The sequence below is a fragment of the Plectropomus leopardus genome, chromosome 7 (genome assembly GCF_026936395.1).
Source record: "Plectropomus leopardus strain MGB_pleo_1.0 chromosome 7, ASM2693639v1, whole genome shotgun sequence".
Taxonomy (NCBI): domain Eukaryota; kingdom Metazoa; phylum Chordata; class Actinopteri; order Perciformes; family Serranidae; genus Plectropomus; species Plectropomus leopardus.
In genome coordinates, this window is record NC_142182.1 from 33,162,552 (window position 1) to 33,186,066 (window position 23,515).

The 23,515-nt window shown below is 41.9% G+C and overlaps 1 protein-coding gene across 1 annotated transcript; it reads left to right on the forward strand.

Moving 5' to 3' along the window:
* Nucleotides 1-13,369: 13,369 nt before the first annotated feature.
* On the forward strand, nucleotides 13,370-15,271 carry LOC148189238 (general transcription factor II-I repeat domain-containing protein 2-like). Its single transcript, XM_088079466.1, has 2 exons — nucleotides 13,370-14,489; nucleotides 14,655-15,271. The coding sequence occupies exons 1-2, from the start codon at nucleotides 13,370-13,372 to the stop codon at nucleotides 15,269-15,271; spliced, it is 1,737 nt and encodes a 578-aa protein (XP_087935592.1).
* The last annotated feature ends 8,244 nt before the right edge of the window (nucleotides 15,272-23,515 follow it).

Sequence of the window (23,515 nt, forward strand, 5' to 3'; positions counted from 1 at the left end):
AAGGTTTACAGCTGTTTTTACAGTGAAAACAGAAAGTCTAAAAGTAAAAACCTAAATGATTTAACTAAAAAGCCTAGTGAGACACCACTCTCCTGTGGTCAACGAACAATAAATTAATACATTTTTTTTAAAAAAGCATAAAAATACATGAATATAAATTGAAAGGTTTAACGAGATATCGCTATCAAATGGACAAGGAAACATTACGAAAATAAATAAATAAATAAAATAATTGTTCCTTGGGAAGATTAACACAGGAGAGACCTTCTTCCGAGGTTTGCAGGTGTCTTTACAATGAAAATAAAAAGCATAAAAGTAAAAAAATTCATAATTAAATTATAAAGCCTAGTGAGACAACACTCTCAAAGGGAAGAAGGACAATCAAAGAAATATACACATGAATAAAATAATTATTCCTTGGGAAGATGAACACAAGAGAGACCTTCTTCCAAGATTTACAGGTGTCTTTACAGTGAAAATTATTAAAAAGCAAAAAATTAAATGCTTAAAAATTGAAAAAGTTTATGAGACACTGCTCTGAAATGGATAAGGAACAACTGTGAAAATAAAAATTAATAATCGTTATTCCGTGGGAAGGTTGACACAAGAGAGACCTTCCTCCAAAGTTTACATGTGACTTTACAGGGAATATTATCCAAATTATACAAGTGAAAATTCAGTTGAAAAAGTCTAATGAGACACCGCTCTCAAGTGGACAAGGACCAATTGTGAAATAAATAAATTAACAAAATGATTATTCCTTGGGAAGATGAACACAGGAGAGACCTTCTTCCAGGGTTTACAAGTGCATCTTTACAGAAAATATTATCCAAATTATACAAGACAATTCAGTTGAAAAAGCACAATGAGACACCGCTCTCAAGTGGACAAGGAACAAATATAATTTTTAAAATAAATGAATAGAATAATTCATCCTTGGGAAGATGAGCAAAAGAGACCTTCTTCCAAGGTCTGCAGGTGTCATTACAGTGAATATTACCAAAATTAAACAAGTGAAAATTCAGTTGAAAAAGCATAATGAGACACCGCTCTCAAGTGGACATTCAAAAAGACATTCAAGTGGAACATTCAAAAAAAAAATATACACGAAGAAAAAAATAATAATTATTTGGGAAGAAAAATGTAAGAAAGACCTTCATCCAAGGGTTGCAGGTGTCTTTACAATGAAAATAAAAAGCATAAAAGTAAATAAATTCATAATTAAATTATAAAGCCTAGTGAGACAACACTCTCAAAGGGAAGAGGGACAATCAAAGAAATATACACATGAATAAAAATATTATTCCTTAGGAAGATGAACACAAGAGAGACCTTCTTCCAAGATTTACAGGTGTCTTTACAGTGAAAATAAAAAGCTTAAAAATATATAAATATAAACTGAAAGGTTCTTCCAAGGTTTACAAGTGCATCTTTACAGAAAATATTATCGAAATTATACAAGACAATTCAGTTGAAAAAGCACAATGAGACACCGCTCTCAAGTGGACAAGGAACAACATTCAAAAAACAATTGTAAAAAAATAAAAAATAAATAAATATTCCTTGGGAAAAAAAGTGAACATAAGAGCAAAAAAAGAAAAAAAAAAAAAAAAAATCAATTAAAAAGCCTTATGAGACACCACTCTCGAATATAAATATTATTCCTTGGGAAGATGAACACAAGAGAGACCTTCGTCCAAGGTTAACAGGTGTCTTTACAGTGAAAATAAAAAGCTTAAAAATATATAAATATAAACTGAAAGGTTTAACGAGATAAAGCTATCAAATGGACAAGGAACAATTATGACAATAAATAAATCAATAACATAACTATTGCTGTGAAGGTGAACACAAGAGAGACCTTGAAACCTTGACTGCCGAAATTATACAAGTGAAATTTCAGTTGAAAGAGCACAGTGAGACACCGCTCTCAAGTGGACAAGGAGCAATTATTCAAAATAATTATAAATAAATACAATAATTATTGAACACAAGAGAGACCTTCCTCCATGGTTTATAGGTGTCTTTACAATCAAAATAAAAAGCATAAAAGGTAAATAAATAAATAATTAAATTACTTAATATTAACTATAAAAGTAAAAAAAATAAATCCACGACTCGAAAAATTCAGTTTAAAAAGCTTAACAAGACACCACTCTCAAGGAACAATAAAAAAAAGAGATAATCATTAGTTAATTAATTAATAATAATCATTACTTCGACTTTCCTCTGAAGGTGTATTTAAATTTATTATTATTAATTATTCCTTGAGAAGATGAACACAAGAGACACCTTCTTCTAAGTTTTACAGGGGTCTTTACAGTGAATATTATCAAAATTACATTAAAAATAGAATTAAAAAATAATAATAATAATAATCATTGTTGCTTCGAAAGATTAAAACAAGAGAGACCTTCTTCCATTGTTTACAGATTTCTTCAAAGTGAAAATAAATAGTCTCAATATTGAAAAATACATACACTGAAGACACCAGTCTCCAGCGGACAAGGAGCAACATCCAAAACAATATAAATGACCGAAAAAATTCATCATTACTTGGGAAGATGAACAAAAGAGACACCTTCTTCCAAGATGTGCAGGTGTATTTACAGTGGGTTATTTTTCTTAAATGTAAAATTTAAAGAGACACCATTCTCAAGTGGACAAGGATCAACATCCTAAATCAGTATGGGTGAACAAGGAACGATCATGAAAATGAATAAATACATAAAATAGATAGAACAATTTTTCCTTGGGAAAATTAACACAAGAGAGACATTGTTCCAAGGTTTGCAGGTGTGTTTACAATGAAAACAAAATTATAAAAGTAAAAAAATAAAACAAAATGAATTGAAAAACCACCTGAGACACCACCTTTCAGTGGACAAGGAACAACCTCCCAAAAAAATCCAAGAGCACGTCGATCCCTACCTTTTTGACGTTATGGTCAGGAGTCTCCAGCAAGGCCCTTTATCCACCGTCCAGCACATGTCCAACTCAAGCAGGCAAAGTAGTGAGCGGAGTTGCTGACATCCAGGAACAATTTGAAGTTTTCCCCCTTTGAAGACTTTTCTTGGTCCTGGTCCTCCTTATCTGTCGTGTTCTTCTCTTGCCAATAACAGTTGTCTTTGCTCAGGAAAATGCCTGAACGCTGATATCAAACAACCAGCCAACCGCTTCAAGTGTTACCTGCTGCAGCCAATTAGCAAAGCTAGCTAACCAGTCAAAACAGCTAACCATGTCATGTTTTTTCTTGGCAACATTTTCTTTGCTCCGAAAAAGTGACAGTTGATGTAAAAAAAACGTGTGTATTGTTACCTGCTACCAAAATGTTGCAAAAGCTAGCTGAGCCAGTTAACAAAAGCTAACCCTGTCAGACATTTCAATTTTCTTTGCTCAAATAAAACAGTTTAAGTCAAAAATGACCCTCGCTGTAACCGTCTGCAGCAACAAATCAGCAAAACCTGCCAAAACCAGCCAACAAAAGCTCACCATGTCAGGATTTTGCTCCAGCAAATTACGGTTGATGTCCGAAAACTACCCTGTCAAATTTTAGCTGCAGCCAAATTTGCAAAACTTAGCTTAATCATTTATAAACTCGTGTCACATGTCAGGTTTGTCTTGACAGTCTTCTTCTTCAGTCCTCTAGTCTATATCGGTCATTAAAGCCAAAACGTGGGAAGAAAAGCGTCTCCTTTCACCACCACTAACGACGAATACTCCCCCATCTGTCTCAAAGACCCATAGGTATCAGAAAGTTAGACAAAAACTTCAATAAGGAGGAAAAACTCTCTAATCCAAGCCAATAAACCTTGTGGGCCAAGTGTGGCACTCCAGAATGACTGGACTGTAGAATGTGATGTCATAAAGGCCAAGAAGGTGGACTCATGGAATGCAGAACGCAGGCCTGGCACCATGCAGCCTATGCCTGGCACATGCAAGACATGCGCACATGCACACATGCACGTGGGCGCTTAATTTTCAGTCACTGTAATAGAAACAGTACTTCCCATCACATTCATATCTTGCATAAATATACGTAAAGTCTCAACGAAGCAGACAAAACATTTTGTACACAAAATATTTCTATTTTATGATATTTGTGAATAAATCGAGCCTACTGAGTTTTACCCCCTAAAATAAACTTATATTTCATATCAGAGAAAAACATGAAACTCTTAATACTTTTATCAGTTTATCAGACTTGTAGATTTGCTACTTTTACTTTGACTTAATCAATATGTAAGTAGCTACTGCTGCTGTAATTTGGTCACTTATTTTTCTGTTTTCAGTTATGCATAATTTCATATGTAAAAAAAAAAAAAAGTAGCTCTTCTTACTGCTCAAAAGTCCAACCTCATCCAACCGCAGCAACAACAGGAGACAATTTACCTGCACCACCTACCCTGGGAGGAGGTAAATCCTCAACACTGGCCATCTCTGCAGGTGCCAAGACTTTATGGGACGCACAACATTTTGTCCTCCAACAAATGGCTCTCTAATGTAACCAAAAATTCATCTTTATTAAACTTCTTAGGAAGCCAAACACTATAATGATGAACCAGTTTCAACAGCTGCTCTTTTTTGTAAGAGTTCAACACATTTCCATTTGGAGACTGAACAAAATGCTCAGTTGAAGCTATTTTACAAAATGTTCACCTCTACCCAACAGGGTGAGAGGCTGCCTCAAAGATGGAACCCCATCCCTCTAGCTATCTGCCGAACCAATACTAACTGACTCACTCAACCCTAGTCTTCATGCAGGTTAGCGGCGGGATAGATTAAGCACAAAGCCCAGTGATTCCAGTTAACTTTTAGCATGCTGAAAGTCACCTAGACAGCCATGGAGTGCCCCCGAGCAACTGCTCTAACCACATACTGCACAAAAACAACAAACTAAAACAAAAAAGGGATCAGTGGAGACAGCTAGTGCCCCTCATTGCTTATGCCTATCAGGAATAAGGGTCCCAATGATTTCACAGCCCTCACCCCGACTGGCAGCGCAGAAAGTAGAGCAGGCCAAACTTGATCAAAATAGACAACTGCCAGAGCAAGCAAACCTGTGTGAAAACACTCCCCTCAAAAATCCACAATTGCCAGATACACAGCACTAAAGAGCCTTAAACTGCAAAGCAAATCCCAGACGAGTCCCCATTTGTTACCACCTGGCTCAAGGCCAGCAACAAAAAGGGAGGCCACACACAGTTATCAAAGCAATAAGTAATTTATTCTACATAAATGATCAACGAAATTAAAGTAACATATGACATGTGTGAGTACGACAGTAATCAGTCATGTCAGAGGTGCGGGTGGGTGAAAATTGGGTGTCAAGTGTGTTGGCTGGTGCAAACACACCAAAGAAAGAAAGATGGCTGAGGTGGATGCAGGAGGCCCAGCTGAGAGAGAGAGTGAACCTCCCAGAAAGGCAGTCTTTTATGGCTTCCTACAAAGCAAACCCAGATAGGCAGGACTGAAATAAAGACGGCCCTCCCAGCTCCACCTCAAACAGCTCCTCGACCCGCAACGAGGCAGCAGAGTGGGAACAGACAGGCAGAGCGGGAAGGTTCATCATACCCCCTCCTTTGAAGAATGAGGTTCCAACCAGAATTTCATTCCAACATTCAACCACGGCCGGGGCGAAGCCTCGTGTACATATTGCCCCCTGGTAAGACAAAGGCTGACCTCAGCCGTACACACTGAGACAGTCTATACTTAACATGCTCCTACATGGCTAAGCAGGCAAGTTGACCAAACCAAACAGGGTAATAAACAGCAAAGCATCGGAGTAGCTGACATACATGGCAGTACATTACCTAATGAAAGTCCCGATTAAGCAGAAAAATAAAACATATTCAGGCATCTTAGACAAACAGAATGAAATATCCCATTTTATGCATTTACCTAGAAATACTACAGTGAAACAGCTCTTAAACTTACTGCGTATCAGGAAACTTTGCTTAATACAAAACAACACTCACTGCTGCTCTATCAGGCTGCATAAAGAACGTAAACCACTTATGCAATAACCTCAGTTTTGATATTAACACACGAGAAATGACCAAAAACAAAAAAAAATCCATTCTACTTCAGGTCAAGTCGGTCAGTGTGGTAAGAGCTAGTCCATCTGGAGTCTGACCATCCAGAGGTTACTCTGGGGACTCGTCTTGGTCTCAGGTTGTAACGGTCTGTAGGGGCAGGGACCAAGTCAGTCAGTGGCAAGTCATGGCTTTCAGTTTCACAAGTCATTTCAACAGTCTTTCACATGAAAAGTTCTGGACAAAGGGATTTCCGTCAGGGTCAGTGTCGTTGCAGCTTGAACCGCTTTGTTCAGGACAATCCAGGTTAGAGGGCAAGTGGGCCGCAGGGAAATCAGGGTTCTTTCCATCAGCAGTCACATGCCCTGCACGTTTGCTGGGAGAAGCCGTGTCCCATGCGTGGAATGGTTGCAGGTTCACGACATGAAAGACTCCAGCATCCCCACCTGTGTCAACTTTACTGAGTCTGTAATTCACATCAGACATCTTTTGAGAGACGCGATACGGGCCAGTGTACAGTGGGGCCAACTTTACTGTAAAGTTTGTGATTGCATCTGATCGGGGGTGAGACTTCACTCTCACAAGGTCACCTATTTTGTAGAGGCATGGCGACGCCTTAAGTCATAATAGCGTTTTTGACGATCGTGGCTCACAGCTAGCACCGCCCGAGCATGATCATGTGCTTCTTGAAGTGAGGCAGGCACTCAGGATAGGGGACACCAGGTTCATCGACGCCATCCTCAGAGGGTTGCGTGACCAGGTCTAGGGGAGTCTCCAGCTCTCGCCCATACAACATCGAGGGACTAAGACCCGTGCTCTTGTGAGGCACGGTGCGCAGTGCAAAACAGATCTGGGGAATGTACTTGTCCCATGCTGTGTGTTTGTCTCCCACGTATGCATGGCTGTTTTGAGAGTGCGGTTGACACGTTCAGTTGCATTAGTTTGTGGGTGATATGCTCTAAGGCCCAAATGACAGCCAAACACTCTTTCTCTGGAGTGGAGTATGGTTTCTCAGACTTATGTAGAGCACGACTAGCATATGCCACAGCAACATCTCTGCCTTCATCGTTTCTCTGCATCAGTGCAGCTCCGAGGCCAGAGTCACATGCATCTGCATGAATGAAGAAGGGTCAGGGAACCTTAAGACAGGTGCTGAGGTTATGCAGTTTCTCAAGAGATCCATGGCTGCTTGGCATTTGCTGTCCCAGGTGAATGGTGCATCTTTTTTTGTGAGGGCGAAGAGCGGTTCTGCATGACGAGCATAATCCTTGACGGAGCGACGGTAATAATCTGACAAGCCAAGGAACTGTCGCACATGTTTTGCAGATGTTGGCACTTTAAATTCCATCACAGCTTTTTACTTTGTCAGGGTCTGGGTGTATGCCAGACGGGTGACACGATAACCAAGGAAGGTCAGCTCACTGAGGCAGAACTGACACTTGCTCAGTTTCAGGGACAAGCCAGCCAATCTCAATCTGGCCAGGACTTCCTCCAGATCTGCCAGATGTTGCTCAAAAGTAGGTGAAGCCACGACAATGTCATCCAGATAAACCGCACAGGATCTGTAAATGAGGCCAGCCAGGACAGTGTTCATAAGCCTCTGAAATGTCGCTGGTGCGTTGCTGAGGCCAAAGGGGAGGACTCTGAACTGGAACAGGCCGCAGTGTGTAATGAAAGCAGTTTTGGCCTTGATTCTTCAGCAACGGCCACCTGCCAATAACCTCGAGCAAGGTCTAGGGTGGAAAGTAACTTCCCTCTGGACAGGAAGTCAAGGGATTTATCCACACGTGGCAGTGGATAAGAGTCTTTTATTGTCAGCTGATTGAGACCTCGAAAGTCTACACAAAATCTTGGCTCACGTGGGGGTCTGTTCACAATGACCACAGGGCAGCCCATGGCCCCGATGCGGGCTCAATGATGCCCTCCTGTAGCATCTTTTGCACTTGGTCCTCGATGATTTGTTTTTTCACGGGAGAGGTGCGGTAAGGGGGGAGGTTTACAGGTTTAGCATCACCCGTGACAATGACATGTTCAGCCAGTGAGGTGCGACCAAGGTGACCATCAAACAGGTCGTTGTAGCTCTCCAGTAGCCTCAGCAGCTCCGTTTTCTGTCCAGTTAACAACATGAGTATTGAGCACACTGAACCATTTTCTTGCCTCTCCAGCCAGAGAGCGTGGTAGTTCTCATAGGATCTGAGCATCTGACAAGTCAAGGGAAGACCTATATGTATTAACAGAGTGCAGCCAATCGTCCGGAAGAATCCAACCATCACCAGCAAATACAGGCGGCTCCAGTTTAGCATGGTGCAACGCTGCTGCAAGGACTCTGGTTGTATTGCTCAGTTCAAGGGAACTTGACTGGAGGTGTGAGGCAGTTTCAGCGGCTCGGGCATGAGCAGGCGTTGCAACCTGGGAATATCCAGGTCTCCTGATGGAGGTGGCTGGCACATAGGGTGTTGAGGTAGCTACTGGGGTGGAATTGGTGGGGTTAGCAGGGGGGCTTGAGGTGGTGAACTTGCCATCTCGGTCCCAACGTTCCAAAATTTTTCCCTGTAGATCGAGAGAGTCCCGTAGACACCGCTGGAGCATGTCAACTTCAGCTTGCAAGCTCTTTACTTTTTGTTTGAGGTCTGCATTGGTCTGCCTGGGTGAACCTGGGCTGGGGAGAGCCTCAAAGTCAGTGTCGTCCTCGGGTTCTGTCAAGTCAGGGTGAGTCGCCATAGTGTCTAATCTTAGGTCTTTTTTTTTTTTTTTTAGTGAGTTTGTTCAGTTAAATTTTATGGTCGGTAGTTACTCACAGTCACAGTTTTCTCCTCTCTTCCTCTCATGTCTTAACTAAGTTGTTCGGCTCAACAGACAGTCCATACAGCAGGCATTAAATCAGGGATCAGGTCAGTTATTCTTCCTTTACGGAAATCCTTACAAATCCTCACAGTGACAAGTCAATCCAAAAACCGGCAGAAACCGTACGGGCATGCATGGCAGAAATCCACACGGGCAGAGAGCAGGGTTCCACACAGGTAGAAAGGAGCCGACAGGAAGAGAGGACAGACATGCACGGATGTGCGGCGGAGATAAAAGTTCAAACTCAAAGCTCAAGTATCCGTCCTCCACCTCGTTGCAAAATAATCAAAACGGTCTACCGATGTTGGAAAACTCCAGCCGGGAAGTCGCGTTGTACGGCTACTATTTAATCATACATGAATAAAATAGTGTCCACACGAACCCTAACGTTACTGATGAGTCGAGAGGCGAAAAATAACACTGGAGTTCAGTCGCTGGTATCCGTTCTTGGTGAGAGCGCGGCTCAAAACTAACTCAAGGAAAAACAAGGCGCCACCTAATGGCGTCATTCCTCTAGCAACGTAGCAATACATCTTAAAGGTACGTTCCACGATTTCAACTGTTACAGTCGACATAATGGATTAGGTAAATACTATTTTGAAACATTTACAGGACGGGGTTGTCAGCTGTGCAGGAGCTCGCGCAACTTCATAAATGACTGGAGTGATATGCCTTAAGGCCCGGTTAAGGCTGGACTATTTTGATGCAGAAAGAATGTACTAGTTATAATTATTTCTGTTAGAGAAAAGTTAGAGTGTCATTCAAATTGCACTAATTTTACTGTAAGATGTTTTGTTGGACTGCTAGATTTGAGGTTTGTTACTGTAACAAACAGCAACTGTATTGTTACTCCTCCTAAAAGTGACTTGTGTTTTACATTGTTTGATTTATTCTGCTGTTGGACTGCTAAATGTAGATTGCACTACATTCCTTTTACTTGAATGGAACAAGCTCTTGCATTCATTTTATTTTGGAGAGACTTTATATCAGACTGTAAAACACAGATTACCAGTTAAGACTGGTCTATTTTTTGTTGGGGAATAATGCCCTGCAGTCTATTCTCTGTCATGATTGAAGATGATTGAATAAAATATTGAAATATAAATGACAAATTTTAAAATGGTATTAAGGTAAAATTCGTTGTCATATTAATCGAGTAATAAAAAAATAATAGTCAGATCAATAAAAAAAAAATCTCGATAGATTCATGGGAAAAATCGATAGATTAATTGATTAAAAAGATATGGTTAGGTGCAGCCCTACATTCAAACCAGCTGTGAAGTCCCTCATCATCACTCAAAACAACACTCAAACAAGGTATGTATTCAAAGACGCTCTGGTACATAAATGTTAACGTGTAAAATGTCTAACACCACAGGCAGGCTCAAACTGACCATTAAGGCCATCCCCTCAGCAACTTAAGGTACCTAAGAAGCATTTAGGAGAAGATTACCAGAAGGGGCAGAAAGAGAGACACTGCAGGGAGAAAACACAAGTTAATTTATACAGTCATGGCTCCAGACGTGGCATCAGCCGCTGCGTTTTCTGCTGCTTTAACATGCCGTATGTCTAAATGATATGGCTGGAGGAGAAGTCACCAGCGCATAAGCCGTTGGTTTGGGTTTTGGAGTGAGTGGAGAAATGTCAAGGGATTGTGATCGGTGTCCACCACTGAAGGTCTAACTCGACCCCAACATAAACCTCAAAGTGTTTTAGTGTCCAGATCAGAGCCAGAGCCTCCTTTCCAATGATACAGTAATTCAACTGGTGTAAGTTGAACTCTTTTGAAAAGAAACTCACCGGACAGTCCACACCATTTTCATTGGTCAGCATGAGCACAGCACCAGCTCCCACCTTACTAGCATCAGCGTACAGTGAGAGAGGCTGGTCCATCTGTGGGGCTGCTAAGACAGGGGCAGAACACAACAAAGACTTCACAGACTCAGAAACTTCCTGACATGAGGGAGACCATTCAAACTGAACTGGTGGCCTGAGAGGAGCAGTGAGTGGAGCGACCACGGTGAAGAAGTCTTTACAAAACCCACGATAATAGCCGACCATGCCCAAGAAACGAGAAAGTTCTTTGCTGGTAGCTGGAACAGGAAACTGGTCAACTTTCAAAACATTTGCTCTCACTGGACGCACCTTTCCCAGCCCAACAACTTTTCCCAAATATTTGACTGTTGCAAATTCAGTGTGGGACTGTCTCTCTTTTCTAAGGGATCTGAACTTCTGTCGATAGCCTTCAGGTACCAATTCATATACCTTAGGAACTGCTGTTTTCACCACCTGATAGCTACCACTATCAGAGACAATCAAGGCTGAAAAAGCCTCCTGAGCCTTACCAGTGAGCACACACTGAAGCAGACAGACAACATTTTTTCTTCCAACAAATGGCTCTCTAATGTAACCGACAATTCACCATTATTAGCCTTCTCAGGAAGCTCAATACCATAATGATCAGCCAGTTTCAACAGCTGCTCTTTTTTGTAAGAGTTCAACACATTTCCATTTGGAGACTGAAAAAAATGCTCAGTTGAAGCCATTTTACAAAATGTTCGCCACTACCCAACAGGGTGAGAGGCTGCCTCAAAGATGGAACCCCATCCCTCTAGCTATCTGCCGAACCAATACTAACTGACTCACTCAACCCTAGTCTTCATGCAGGTTAGCGGCGGGATAGATTAAGCACAAAGCCCAGTGACCCGGTTAACTTTCAGCATGCTGAAAGTCACCTAGACAGCCATGGAGTGCCCCGAGCAACTGCACTAACCACATACCGCACAAAAACAACAAACTAAAACAAAAAAGGGATCAATGGAGACAGCTAGTGCCCCTCATTGCTTATGCCTATCAGGAATAAGGGTCCCAATGATTTCACAGCCCTCACCCCGACTGGCAGCGCAGAAAGTAGAGCAGGCCAAACTTGATCAAAATAGACAACTACCAGAGCAAGCAAACCTGTGTGAAAACACTCCCCTCAAAAATCCACAATTTCCAGATACACAGCACTAAAGAGCCTTAAACTGCAAAGCAAATCCCAGACGAGTCCCCATTTGTTACCACCTGGCTCAAGGCCGGCAACAAAAAGGGAGGCCACACACAGTTATCAAAGCAATAAGGGTGGTTCATAAATGGACAAGGAGGATTTTTGAAAATAAAAATGAATAATCATTATTCCTTGGGAAGATTAACATAGGAGAGACTGTCTTCCAAAGTTCACAGTTGTTTATATGTAAATAAATAAATAATAAAATTAAAAAGCCTCATGAGACACAACTCTCAGATGGAAAAGGAATGATTAAAAAAAATAAAAAATAAATTAATTAATTATTACTTCAGATCATTAACACATATGAAACTTCACTTTACAATTAAAATTACAAAAAAAAACTAAAAAGCATAAAAGTTAAAAAAAAAAAAAAATACAGAAATTGAAAAGCCCAATGAGACACCACTCTCAAGTGTGGAAGGAAAAAAAAAAAATAATAAAAATGACTAAAATAATTATTCCTTTAGGAGATGGACACAAGAGAGACCTTCGTCCAAGGTTCACAGTTGTCTTTACAGTGAACATAAAAAGTATAAAAGTAAATTAATTAATAATTAAATTAAAAAGCCTCTTCAGACACCGCTCTCCAGTGGACAAGGAACAAATATAATTTTTAAAATAAATGAATAGAATAATTAATCCTTGGGAAGATGAGCAAAAGACACCTTCTTCCAAGGTCTGCAGGTGTCATTACAGTGAATATTACCGAAATTAAACAAGTGAAAATTCAATTGAAAAAGCATAATGAGACACCGCTCTCAAGTGGACATTCAAAAAGACATTCAAGTGGAACATTCAAAAAACAACATACATAAAGAAAAAAATAATTATTATTTGGGAAGAAAAACATAAGAAAGACCTTCTTCCAAGGTTTGCAGGTGTCTTTACAATGAAAATAAAAAGCATAAAAATAAATAAATTCATAATTAAATTGTAAAGCCTAGTGAGACAACACTCTCAAAGGGAAGAGGGACAATCAAAGAAATGTACACATGAATAAAAGTATTATTCCTTGGGAAGATTAACACAAGAGAGACCTTCGTCCAAGGTTAACAGGTGTCTTTACAGTAAAAAAAGCATAGTAATAAAAAATCAAACACTTAAAGTTAAAGCTACAGTGAAAATAAAAACCTTAAAAATATATAAATATAAACTGAAAGGTTTAACGAGATAAAGCTATCAAATGGACAAGGAACAATTATGACAATAAATAAAATAATACAAAAAAATTTTTCCTTGGTAAAATAAACACAAGAGAGACCTTCTTCTAAGGCAGACATGTCCAAAGTCCGGCCCCCGGGCCAATTGCGGCCCGTGGTCAAATTTTTACCGGCCCGCGGCCTCTATCATAAAATCAATAATATGCGGCCCGCCAGCACTGTTGACCACAGTATAAAATACATATGTACAAAAAAGCTATTTTACTTTTCACCAGAAGATGGCAGTAGCCCTGTGGCCGCACCCTGGCTGCCGTGACCCTTGGCCTTGCGTGATCATTTCAGCCACGCCCATTTCTAACATGGCGACTCTAAACAAAAAGCGGAAAGTTGACTGCGAGGGCCGCCGCTTCCAGGACAGGTGGAAATTGGATTATTTTTTCACTGAAATACGAAACAACTGTGTCTGCCTAATTTGCCAAGAGACTGTGGCTGTTTTCAAGGAATGCAACATCAAGAGGCACTACCAGACGAAACATGCTAGCTACGACAAGCTAACTGGGAACGAACGCGGTGAAAAAGTGAAGCAACTGGAAGCTGTTTTAACGGCACAGCAGTGCTTTTTCACAAGAGCCCGTGACTCAAATGAAAATACCACAAAGGCAAGCTACGAGGTGGCAACGCTGATTGCAAAGCACTGCAAACCTTTCACTGAGGGTGAATTTATTAAAGACTGTGAGATGAAAATTGTTGAGAAAATTTGTCCCGCCAAGAAGCAAGAGTTTGCCAATATTTGCCTGGCTCGTAACACTGTGGTACGGAGAATTGAAGACGTTTCATTAGATATTAAGAGACAGTTAGAGGCAAAAGGAACTGAGTTTGACTTTTTCTCGTTAGCCTGCGATGAAAGCACGGATGCATCCGACACCGCTCAGTTACTGATCTTTTTGAGAGGAGTGGACAATGACATAAACGTGAGTGAAGAGCTTCTGGACCTCCAGAGTCTGAAGGGCCAAACAAGAGGAACAGATTTATTTGTTTCTCTTTGTTCCGCCGTAGATGACATGAAACTACAGTGGAATAAAGTCACCGGGATTATTACGGACGGCGCACCTGCCATGGCTGGCGAACGCAGTGGATTATCAACCCTTGTGTGTAACAAAGTCAGCGAAGAAGGAGGCAGCGCTATTAAACTCCACTGTATTATTCATCAAGAAGTTCTCTGTGCCAAATATATGAAGTATGATAATGTTATGAAACCCGTGATAAAGGCTATTAATTATATTCGCTCCAAAGCGCTGTGCCACCGTCAGTTTCAACAGTTTCTTCTCGACATCCAGGCTGAATACGGAGATGTTTTGTATCACAACGACGTAAGATGGCTCAGTCGGGGGTCTGCACTGCAGCGCTTCTTCTCTCTCAGGGAGGAAATTGGACAATTCTTGACAAAAAAGGGACAACCCATGCCACAATTAAATGATCCTGTGTGGCTGGCTGATTTGGGATTTTTAGTTGACATAACGCGACATCTGAATGCGCTGAACACAAGCCTTCAAGGGCAAAATGCAGTGGTAAGCCAACTGTATTCACACATCAAAGCCTTTCGGACCAAGCTGCTACTTTTCCAAAGGCACCTGTCACAGGCGCAGCCCAATACCGCACATTTCTCATCGCTGCAGGAAATTATGACCAGTTTCCCACAGAACAATATCAGTGCGCAAATGACAAAGTATGCAGCAGACATCTCATCTCTGGTTGAGGAATTTCAGCAGCGCTTTCGGGACTTTGCAGCTATTGAAAAGGAGATCACGCTTTTTTCCTCTCCTTTCTCCGTGGACCCTGATGACGCTCCAGACCACCTGCAGCTGGAGCTCATTGAGCTGCAGTGTGACGCTGAGCATCGCAGTCGGCACCAACAGCTCCCTCTTGTCAACTTCTACCGCCAGTTGGATGAAGGTAGGTTCCAAGCAATTCGGACATTTGCTAAGAAAATGCTGAGCTTGTTTGGCTCCACATACATGTGTGAGAAGACATTCTCCGTTATGAACATTAACAAGAGCCGCATGAGGACGAGACTGAGTGACTCTCACCTGCGTGACATCTTACGCATCAAAACCACTGCTCTTGAGCCAGACCTGGACTACATACTGCAGTCAAGATCCCAGTATCACCCTTCACATTAGTGCAGGCAAGATATTTGTTAAGTCCTCTGAGTTTAATAAATTCTTAAATCTCAGTTAATTAATTTTTTTGTGATGGTCAAAATCACAGTTTAAATATGCTGTGATCACTGTTTTGAATTTTGTTTACAGTGAGCATATAATAGTGAATAATATGTAATGTTCCACATGAACTTAGATATCCTTGATAGTTTTCTTCATTTTTTGTGGTTTGTGATTTCGGTAAAAACTTAATGGAAAAAAATGTAAAAGTAAAAGTATGCCATTTGCAATTAAAAAAAAATCCAAAAAAAGTTCATTTGTATTTAATGTTAATGGTACAAAGAATGTCAGGCTGAATAGTCGGCCCCCACACATTTTCACCTTACCAAATCTGGCCCTCTTTGCAAAAAGTTTGGACACCCCTGTTCTAAGGTTTACGGGTGTCTTTACAGTTAAAATAAAATCATAAAATCAAAAAGAAAAAACAGTTGAAAAGTCTGAGACACAGCTCTCAAGAAAGGGAAGATTAGTACAAGTGAGACCTTCCTCAAAGTTTACAGATGTCCTTACAGAGAAGATAAAAAGCATAAAATAAATAATAATTAATAAAATTCAAAAGTCTAATGGGATACCGCTCTAAAAGGGACAAGGAACAATCAAATATATATATATATGAATAAAATAATTATTCCTTGGGAAGATGAACCTTTGCCAAAGGTTGACAGGTGTCTTTACAGCGAACATTACTGAAATTATATGAATGATAATTCAGTTGAAAAAGCCAAATGAGACACCGCTCTCAAGTGGACAAGGAACAACATTCAACAGCTAATATAAAAAAAATGAAAAACAAATTATTCAATGGGAAGATTAACACAAGAGACACCTTCCTCAAATGTTTACAGGTGTCTTTACAATGACAATATAAACTATAAAGGTAAAAAAAAATAAATGCACGACTTGAAAAGCCTTGAAAATTCAGTTTAAAAAGCCTAATGAGACACCACTCTCAGGTGGACAAGGAACAATTAAAAAAAAGGATAATCATTAATTAATTAATTAATAATAATTATTATTCCTTGGGAAGATTAAAACAGAAAGGACTTTCCTCCTAGGGTGTATTTAAATTTATTATAATTAATTATTCCTTGGGAAGATGAACACAAGAGACACCTTCTTCTAAGTTTTGCAGGGGTCGTTACAGTGAATATTACCGAAATTAAACAAGTGAAAATTCAGTTGAAAAAGCATAATGAGACACCGCTCTCAAGTAGACAAGGAAAAATTAAATAAAAATTCAATTAAATAAATTGATAAAATAATTATTCCATGGGAAGATAAATACAAGAAAGACCTCCTTTTTAAAAGCTTACAGATGTCTTAGCAGTGAAAATGAAAAGCATAAAAATATATAAATAAAAATTAAGAGGTTTAACGAGACATCGCTCTCAAATGAACAAAGAACAATCATGAAAAAACTGAATAAAAAAAGTATTCCTTGGGAAGATTAACACAAGAGAGACCTTTGTTCAAGTTTTACAGGAGTCTTCACAGTGAATTTTATCAAAATTATACATGTGAAAATTCAGTTGAAAAAGCATAATAAGAGACAGCTCTCAAGTGGACAAGGAACAATTTAAAAAAATGAAAAATAATAATCATTATTCATTGGGAAGATGAACATAAGAGAGACCTCCCTCATATGTATACAGGTGTTTTTACAATGAAAATAAAAACTATAAAAGTAAAAAAATAAATAAATGACTTGAAAAGCCTAATGAGACACCACTCTCAAGTGGACAAAGAAGAGTTAAAAAATAATAATAATAATCATTATTGCTTCGGAAGATTAAAACAAGAGAGACCTTCTTCCATCGTTTACAGATTTCTTCAAAGTGAAAATAAATAGTCTCAATATTGAAAAATACAAACACTGAAGACACCAGTCTCCAGCGGACAAGGAGCAACATCCAAAAACAATATAAATGACCGAAAAAAAATTCATCATTACTTGGGAAGATGAACAAAAGAGACACCTTCTTCCAAGATGTGCAGGTGTATTTACAGTGGGTTATTTTTCTTAAATGTAAAATTTAAAGAGACACCATTGTCAAGTGGACAAGGATCAACATCCTAAATCAGTATGGGTGAACAAGGAACGATCATGAAAATGAATAAATACATAAAATAGATAGAACAATTTTTCCTGGGGAAAATTAACACAAGAGAGACATTGTTCCAAGGTTTGCAGGTGTGTTTACAATAAAAACAAAATTATAAAAGTAAAAAAATAAAACAAAATGAATTGAAAAACCACCTGAGACACCACCTTTCAGTGGACAAGGAACAACCTCCCAAAAAAATCCAAGAGCACGTCGATCCCTACCTTTTTGACGTTATGGTCAGGAGTCTCCAGCAAGGCCCTTTATCCACCGTCCAGCACATGTCCAACTCAAGCAGGCAAAGTAGTGAGCGGAGTTGCTGACATCCAGGAACAATTTGAAGTTTTCCCCCTTTGAAGACTTTTCTTGGTCCTGGTCCTCCTTATCTGTCGTGTTCTTCTCTTGCCAATAACAGTTGTCTTTGCTCAGGAAAATGCCTGAACGCTGATATCAAACAACCAGCCGACCGCTTCAAGTGTTACCTGCTGCAGCCAATTAGCAAAGCTAGCTAACCAGTCAAAACAGCTAACCATGTCATGTTTTTTCTTGGCAACATTTTCTTTGCTCCGAACTTGGAGCCCAACTGGGGTTTTGGTAAGATCTTTTCTTTTTTTTGTTGGTTTTTTTTTCCATTTTCATGCATATATATAATAGATATCATTTGTTGTTTGTTTAAGTTTGTTAGCCCGGTTGAGCGCTTTGTATGAATTGGAGCACGTGTTAGTCGAGTTAGTTGGTTGGTTTGTTGGTTGGTTGGTTGCCCGTGGGGGGAGGCCAGCTGTTGATTACGCTCCAGTGCGATTGTGGGGATTCCCTCTGTTTGTGGTGACGTAGTTCGCCTTATATGGTGAGTTTGGTTGCTCTTTGGCAGGTGTGTTTTGGCTTCAGTTTGATAACTCTGTAATGTTTTTGTTTATTGTTTTTTGGTGTTTCGGGCTGGTGAGGCTATAATTTTCTTGTCTTTTTTTTGCATTTGTTTAAAATAAAAGTTTTGTTGGCTGGTGAAGCTGGTCTGGTTGCTGCTGGCGCCGAGGGCTTGTCTCCGCCCTTGTTATCAAGCCCAGGTGCGGGTTTAACTTTCGAGCAGTAGAAAGACTTGCTTTTATCTGTTGACGGTGATGTGCTTGAGCACGACGTACCCGGCTGCATACCCTTTGCGCTCTATCACCGCCAGGTCTGTGGTGTGGGCTTTGTCCCAGTTTATTTCAATCTTTGGCGTGCCTAGGGTGATTCAGTCAGACCAGGGGTCCAACTTTTCATCTGGTTTTTTTGCACAGGTGTTGAAACAACTGCACTGCACATAGCTCACAATCAGAAGTCTGTGTACCACACACTGAGCCAAGGTGCTCTGAAGCGTTTTCACCAAACGCTTAAATCTATGTTGCGTGCATACTGTACCCAAATGAACAAAGAGGGGGAGGAGGGTTACCGTGGTTGTTGTTGGCGGCCAGGGAGGTGGTGCAGGAGAGCACTGGGTTTAGTCTCAATGACCTTGTGTTTGGTCATACGGTGCAGGGTCCCTAGCTCTTTTGCAGGACAACTGGGCAAAGGTCCAGCCACCCCAGAACCTCCTTGATTATGTTAGTGGTTCCCGGTACAAGCTGTACTGAGCACAGGAGGTGGCCAAGGACAATTTAGTCTCTGCATAGGGAAAGATGAAGAAGTTGTATGATCGCCAGGCTGAGAAGTGGGTTTTTTTTCCTCTGAGATCAGGTACTCGCCCTGTTGCCCCTCGTTTCATCTCCATTCCAAGCGAAGTTTTCAGATCCATATTCTGTGGTGAAGAAGGTGTCTGATCAGAACTATGTGATAGCTACTCCCAATCGCAGGTCGCCTACTCAGCTTTGTCATGTTAATTTGTTCAAGCCATACTATCCTCGGGAACTGCAGGCAGTCAACCAGGAGAGCCAGGGGTCCAGCTTTCGTCCGGTTTGCTTGGTGGTGCCGGTGTCCCCTCATCATGCGGTGGCAGGGCATGGGGAGGAGGATGTGTCAGCTCCGGATGATGCTGTGCTTTACAGTCACCTTAAAAACTCAGAGACTCTGCAAAATCTGGATGGCTTGTTCAGCCATTTGGATGGGCCTTAACGACAGCAGTTGGTGGTGTCACGTCTGCTCCTCTGCAGCCTCTCCTCACACCTCTCTCCTAATCAGCCTGATTTCTTCCACCTGCAGTGCTTCCCTCTCTCTCTCACCCCCTCTGCCTGGCTGCACCCCCGTCAGCAGTAACCACCTCCACCTGTTGCTCATTTCCTGTCCCTGCCTGTATAACCTGCCCTGTGTCTCACCCTCAGTGCCAGATTGTTCTTCCCGATGAGAGACTTTCCAGCATTCTGTTCCTGCCTGCCTGCCTGCTGCCGACTCTGTCCGTCCCCGACTAACCTGCTCTGTCTCTGCCCTGGTGATCCGACCTGCCTTCTGATTCTCGACACCGAGTTTGATCTGCGCCTTCCTCCTCCCTGCTTCCAGAGGAAAAGAGCTACTGAGCGAGTCTGCTCTCCGGAGAGTTTCGCCATTGCTGCAGTTAACTCTTCTGTGCGGCTCGACTCACCCGCTCTGCTTTCCCGGTGGGTCCCCAGCCCGAACCACGTCATCGGTTCGGCCCGTTCTGAGGATCGGCTCGGAGAATCTCCGAAGTGGACATTCTCCTGTTTGGACATTATTGAGACAGTGATTCTGCTTGCTTTTGTTAATAAAGCCCGTGAAAGACTCTGTCCGGTCCCTGTGTTGCTTTTGGGTCCAACCACTAGTCCTGACAGGTGGGGCTGATACAACGGTATCCTCAGATTCGTTTGGCGATACACCTAGTCGTACGCATTTGGTGGAGCATGACATTGATGTTGGGGAGTGTAAGCCAATCAAGCAGAGGTTTTATAGGGTTCATCTAGAGAAGCCTAAGTTTCTTGATGATGAGGTTAAATATATGCTTGACCACGGTATAGCAAAGCCCTCTGGTTCCAGCTGGGCTTCACTGCGTCTCCTGGTGCCGAAATCTGACAATACACCACGGTTTTGTTCAGATTTCCGTAAAGTTTATAGTGTGACGAAGCCAGATTGTTTTCCGCTTCCCCACATGGAGGACTGTATTGACCAGGTTGGGTCGGCCAAGTTGGTGAGTAAATTTGACCTTTTGAAGGGGTACTGGAAGGTCCGGGCATGGGAGATTGCTGCGTTTGTCAGGTGTTGTGGCTTTTGCCCTTATTACTGTCACTTAACTGTGGGTACTTATGCTATAAAGAATAACACACACGGAGGCGAGACTGCGAACAACTCCATCTTTAGTGGCGGAGACAACGTAACGTCCCTGATCCAAGCAATCAATCATAGAACACCCCCAAAGTGTGACAGCCCAATATAGAGGAGCACCGAGTGCTCGATCAAATACACCACATCCCCCTTTTCTAAGAATGAGATGTGTTTGCAAATCCAGGCACACCACCTCTTTTCACCTTGAACTGTAACATGACGAATATTGAACAAACCACTTCAGTGACACGTATATTAGCAAAATGGTACTGCTGTAAATAATACTAAACAAGTATTATCAAACCTTCTAATGAAGCATTCTTTGTATATATGTCGATGAACACTCCAACATTGCATTCACCAGTCTTATTCTGCCTCTTTTTTTTTTTTTTTTCAATCAATACCGCTTAAGTTTCACACATAACCACTCGGACGATGATCAAAGAATTAGTTTCTGAATCTGACAGGGCGCCTCATAGCTCTGCCACTCCTGGTGTGGTATGTAGGCGAGTCATCGGTCCTCACAGGTGAAGGATCATGTGGTGGTATACCATTAGATTCGGGTGTCTGTGACAGCATTGCATCCGTATTGCCGTCGGGGTCAGTGTCCCTGAACAGACTGGGATGTACCTTCCTCAGATGTCGCCTGTTCCTCCTAAATGCCTTTCCTGCTGGTGTCAGCACATTGTAGGAGCGGGGCTCACGTCTCTGGCTTGTCACTATGGCAGGCTCCCATCCGCACCAGCAGTGCATGTGTACGGTGGTGCCTAGGTTCAGGGCCAGTAGAAGCTTAGCATCCCGGTCGTGGTACAGATGCTGTTGTGACTGCAGGTCCTGTATCCTGCTGTGTACGTGCTGCGGGGTTGACTGCTTTAGCACAGCACTGGAGCATGGAAGTGTGCTCCGCAGGACTCTTCCCATCAACATTCGTGCAGGTGACACATTCAGTCCTGTCACTGGTGTGTTCCTCAATGAGAGCAGCACCAGATGTGGATCTGTGCCAGTTTGCATGGCCTTTTTCAGTGCATGTTTCACAGTCTTTATGGTCCTCTCAGCGAGTCCGTCGGACTGTGGATATCCCCGGCTGGAGTGTGTGAGTTTGAACTCCCATGAAGCAGCAAATGACTTCATCTCATAACTGGCGAATGGAACATGATCGCTCACCAGCTCTTTAGGGATCCCATGCCTGGCAAAAACAGACTTCATTTTCTGAATTACTGTATGAGCTGTTAGATCAGGCAGGTTTAGCACATCAGGATATTTTGTCAGATAGTCCACTAACAAATGATATGACTGACCTCTCAGCTAGAAAATGTCAGCTCCAACTTTCATCCACGGGAGCTCTGGGACTTCATGTGTGATAAGCGGCTCTTTCTGTTGCTGGGGCTGAAACTGTTGGCACTGCACGCATTTCTCCACCATTGTCTCTATGCCATGTGTCATGCCCAGCCAGTAGAGGACTTTTCTTGCTTTGGCTTTTGTGCGCTGTACTCCCTGGTGAGCTAGATGGAGTTTCTCTAAGATTACTTTTCTGAAGCTGTGGGGTCTGATGATTTTGTGTCCTACCATCACAATATCATTCTGGATGCTGATGTTGTGTCGCATCAGCCAGTAGCAGTGTAGACTTTTGTCCAGGCTGTATCTTTTCAAAGGCCAGCCGTTCAGATGTCTCCCACACACAGCTTGCAATACACCGTCTGCTGCTGTAGCCTCTTTCAGCTGGTGGAGTGTTTCTTCACCCAGTGCATCTGTGGCCTCCATGGCGCATACAACTTTCTCATCACAGGGGTTCTCGTCGATGCTTTCTCCTTCTCCGCTGACTACGGCTCGTGACAGTGCATCTGCGATGTGCATGTGCTTGCCTGGTGTGTATGTGATGTTCAGATCATACCTCTGCAGCTGCAGCAACATATCTTGTAGCCCGGGTGCTTTACTCAGTGGTTTTCGCACTATGGCCTCCAAAGGTTTATGATCTGATTGCACCAAAACCGGCCTGCCAAAGACGTATTGGTGGAATCTCTTGGCAGCAAAGACTATGGCAAGCAGCTCCTTCTCTATTTGCGCATATCGCTTTTCAGTGTCAGTGAGCGCCTGTGAAGCATAGCAGAGGGGTTGGCCTTCTTGTAACAGGCTTTTGACGAGTCTGCTTGTAGCGTCAGTGGCTTTTTGTGGTCATAGTACCGCAGCACAGGGGCCTGTGTAAGGGCAGTCTTTAAAGTCTCTAGCGCTGCGCTGTGGTGTGGGCACCACTGCCACACCGCATCCTTCTTGAGCAGCTGTCTGAGGGGAGCTGTGAGTGAAGCCTCATTCAGTATGTACTGCGCTAGGAATTTTGTCATTCCCAGCAAGCGTTGGAGGCCATGTTTGTCTTCTGGGGGCGGCATGTCGACGATTGCCTTGATCTTTATGTCATCAGCTCTCTGTCCTGCTGATGTGATTATGTGTCCCATGTATTTCACCGTGTCTACTTTGTATTGGATTTTGTCCTTGTTAAATTTTACGTTTGCTGTCTTTGCTCTCTCCATGACTTTGTGCAGGATTTCATCGTGTTCTTGTTCTGATGAGGCAGCGATGATCATATCATCTGCAATGACGTACACACCTGGTATATCACCAAAGGTCTCACAGTTCTTCTGCTGGAACACTTCACTTGATCCCGAAAGGAAGTCTGAGGAAGCGATATTTCTCTTCTCCAGGTCTTGTAAAGTGTCCTTTAAAGTATCCTTGATAGAGAGGGGTATGTTTCTGCAGCCATGAATCACAGGGGGGACAGATGGGTCGATGTGTATGTGATGAACTCCAGGAAACTCACCCAGTCCTGTGAAGACCACAGCATACTTTTCAATCAGTTCTTTTT

Coding starts and splice junctions, on each gene's coding strand:
- LOC148189238 (XM_088079466.1), top strand. CDS start 13,370: ATGGCAGTAGCCCTGTGGCCGCACCCTGGCTGCCGTGACCCTTGGCCT. Junction 14,490..14,654: donor GCTCAGTCGGGGGTCTGCAC/TGCAGCGCTTCT, acceptor AAGGGCAAAATG/CAGTGGTAAGCCAACTGTAT.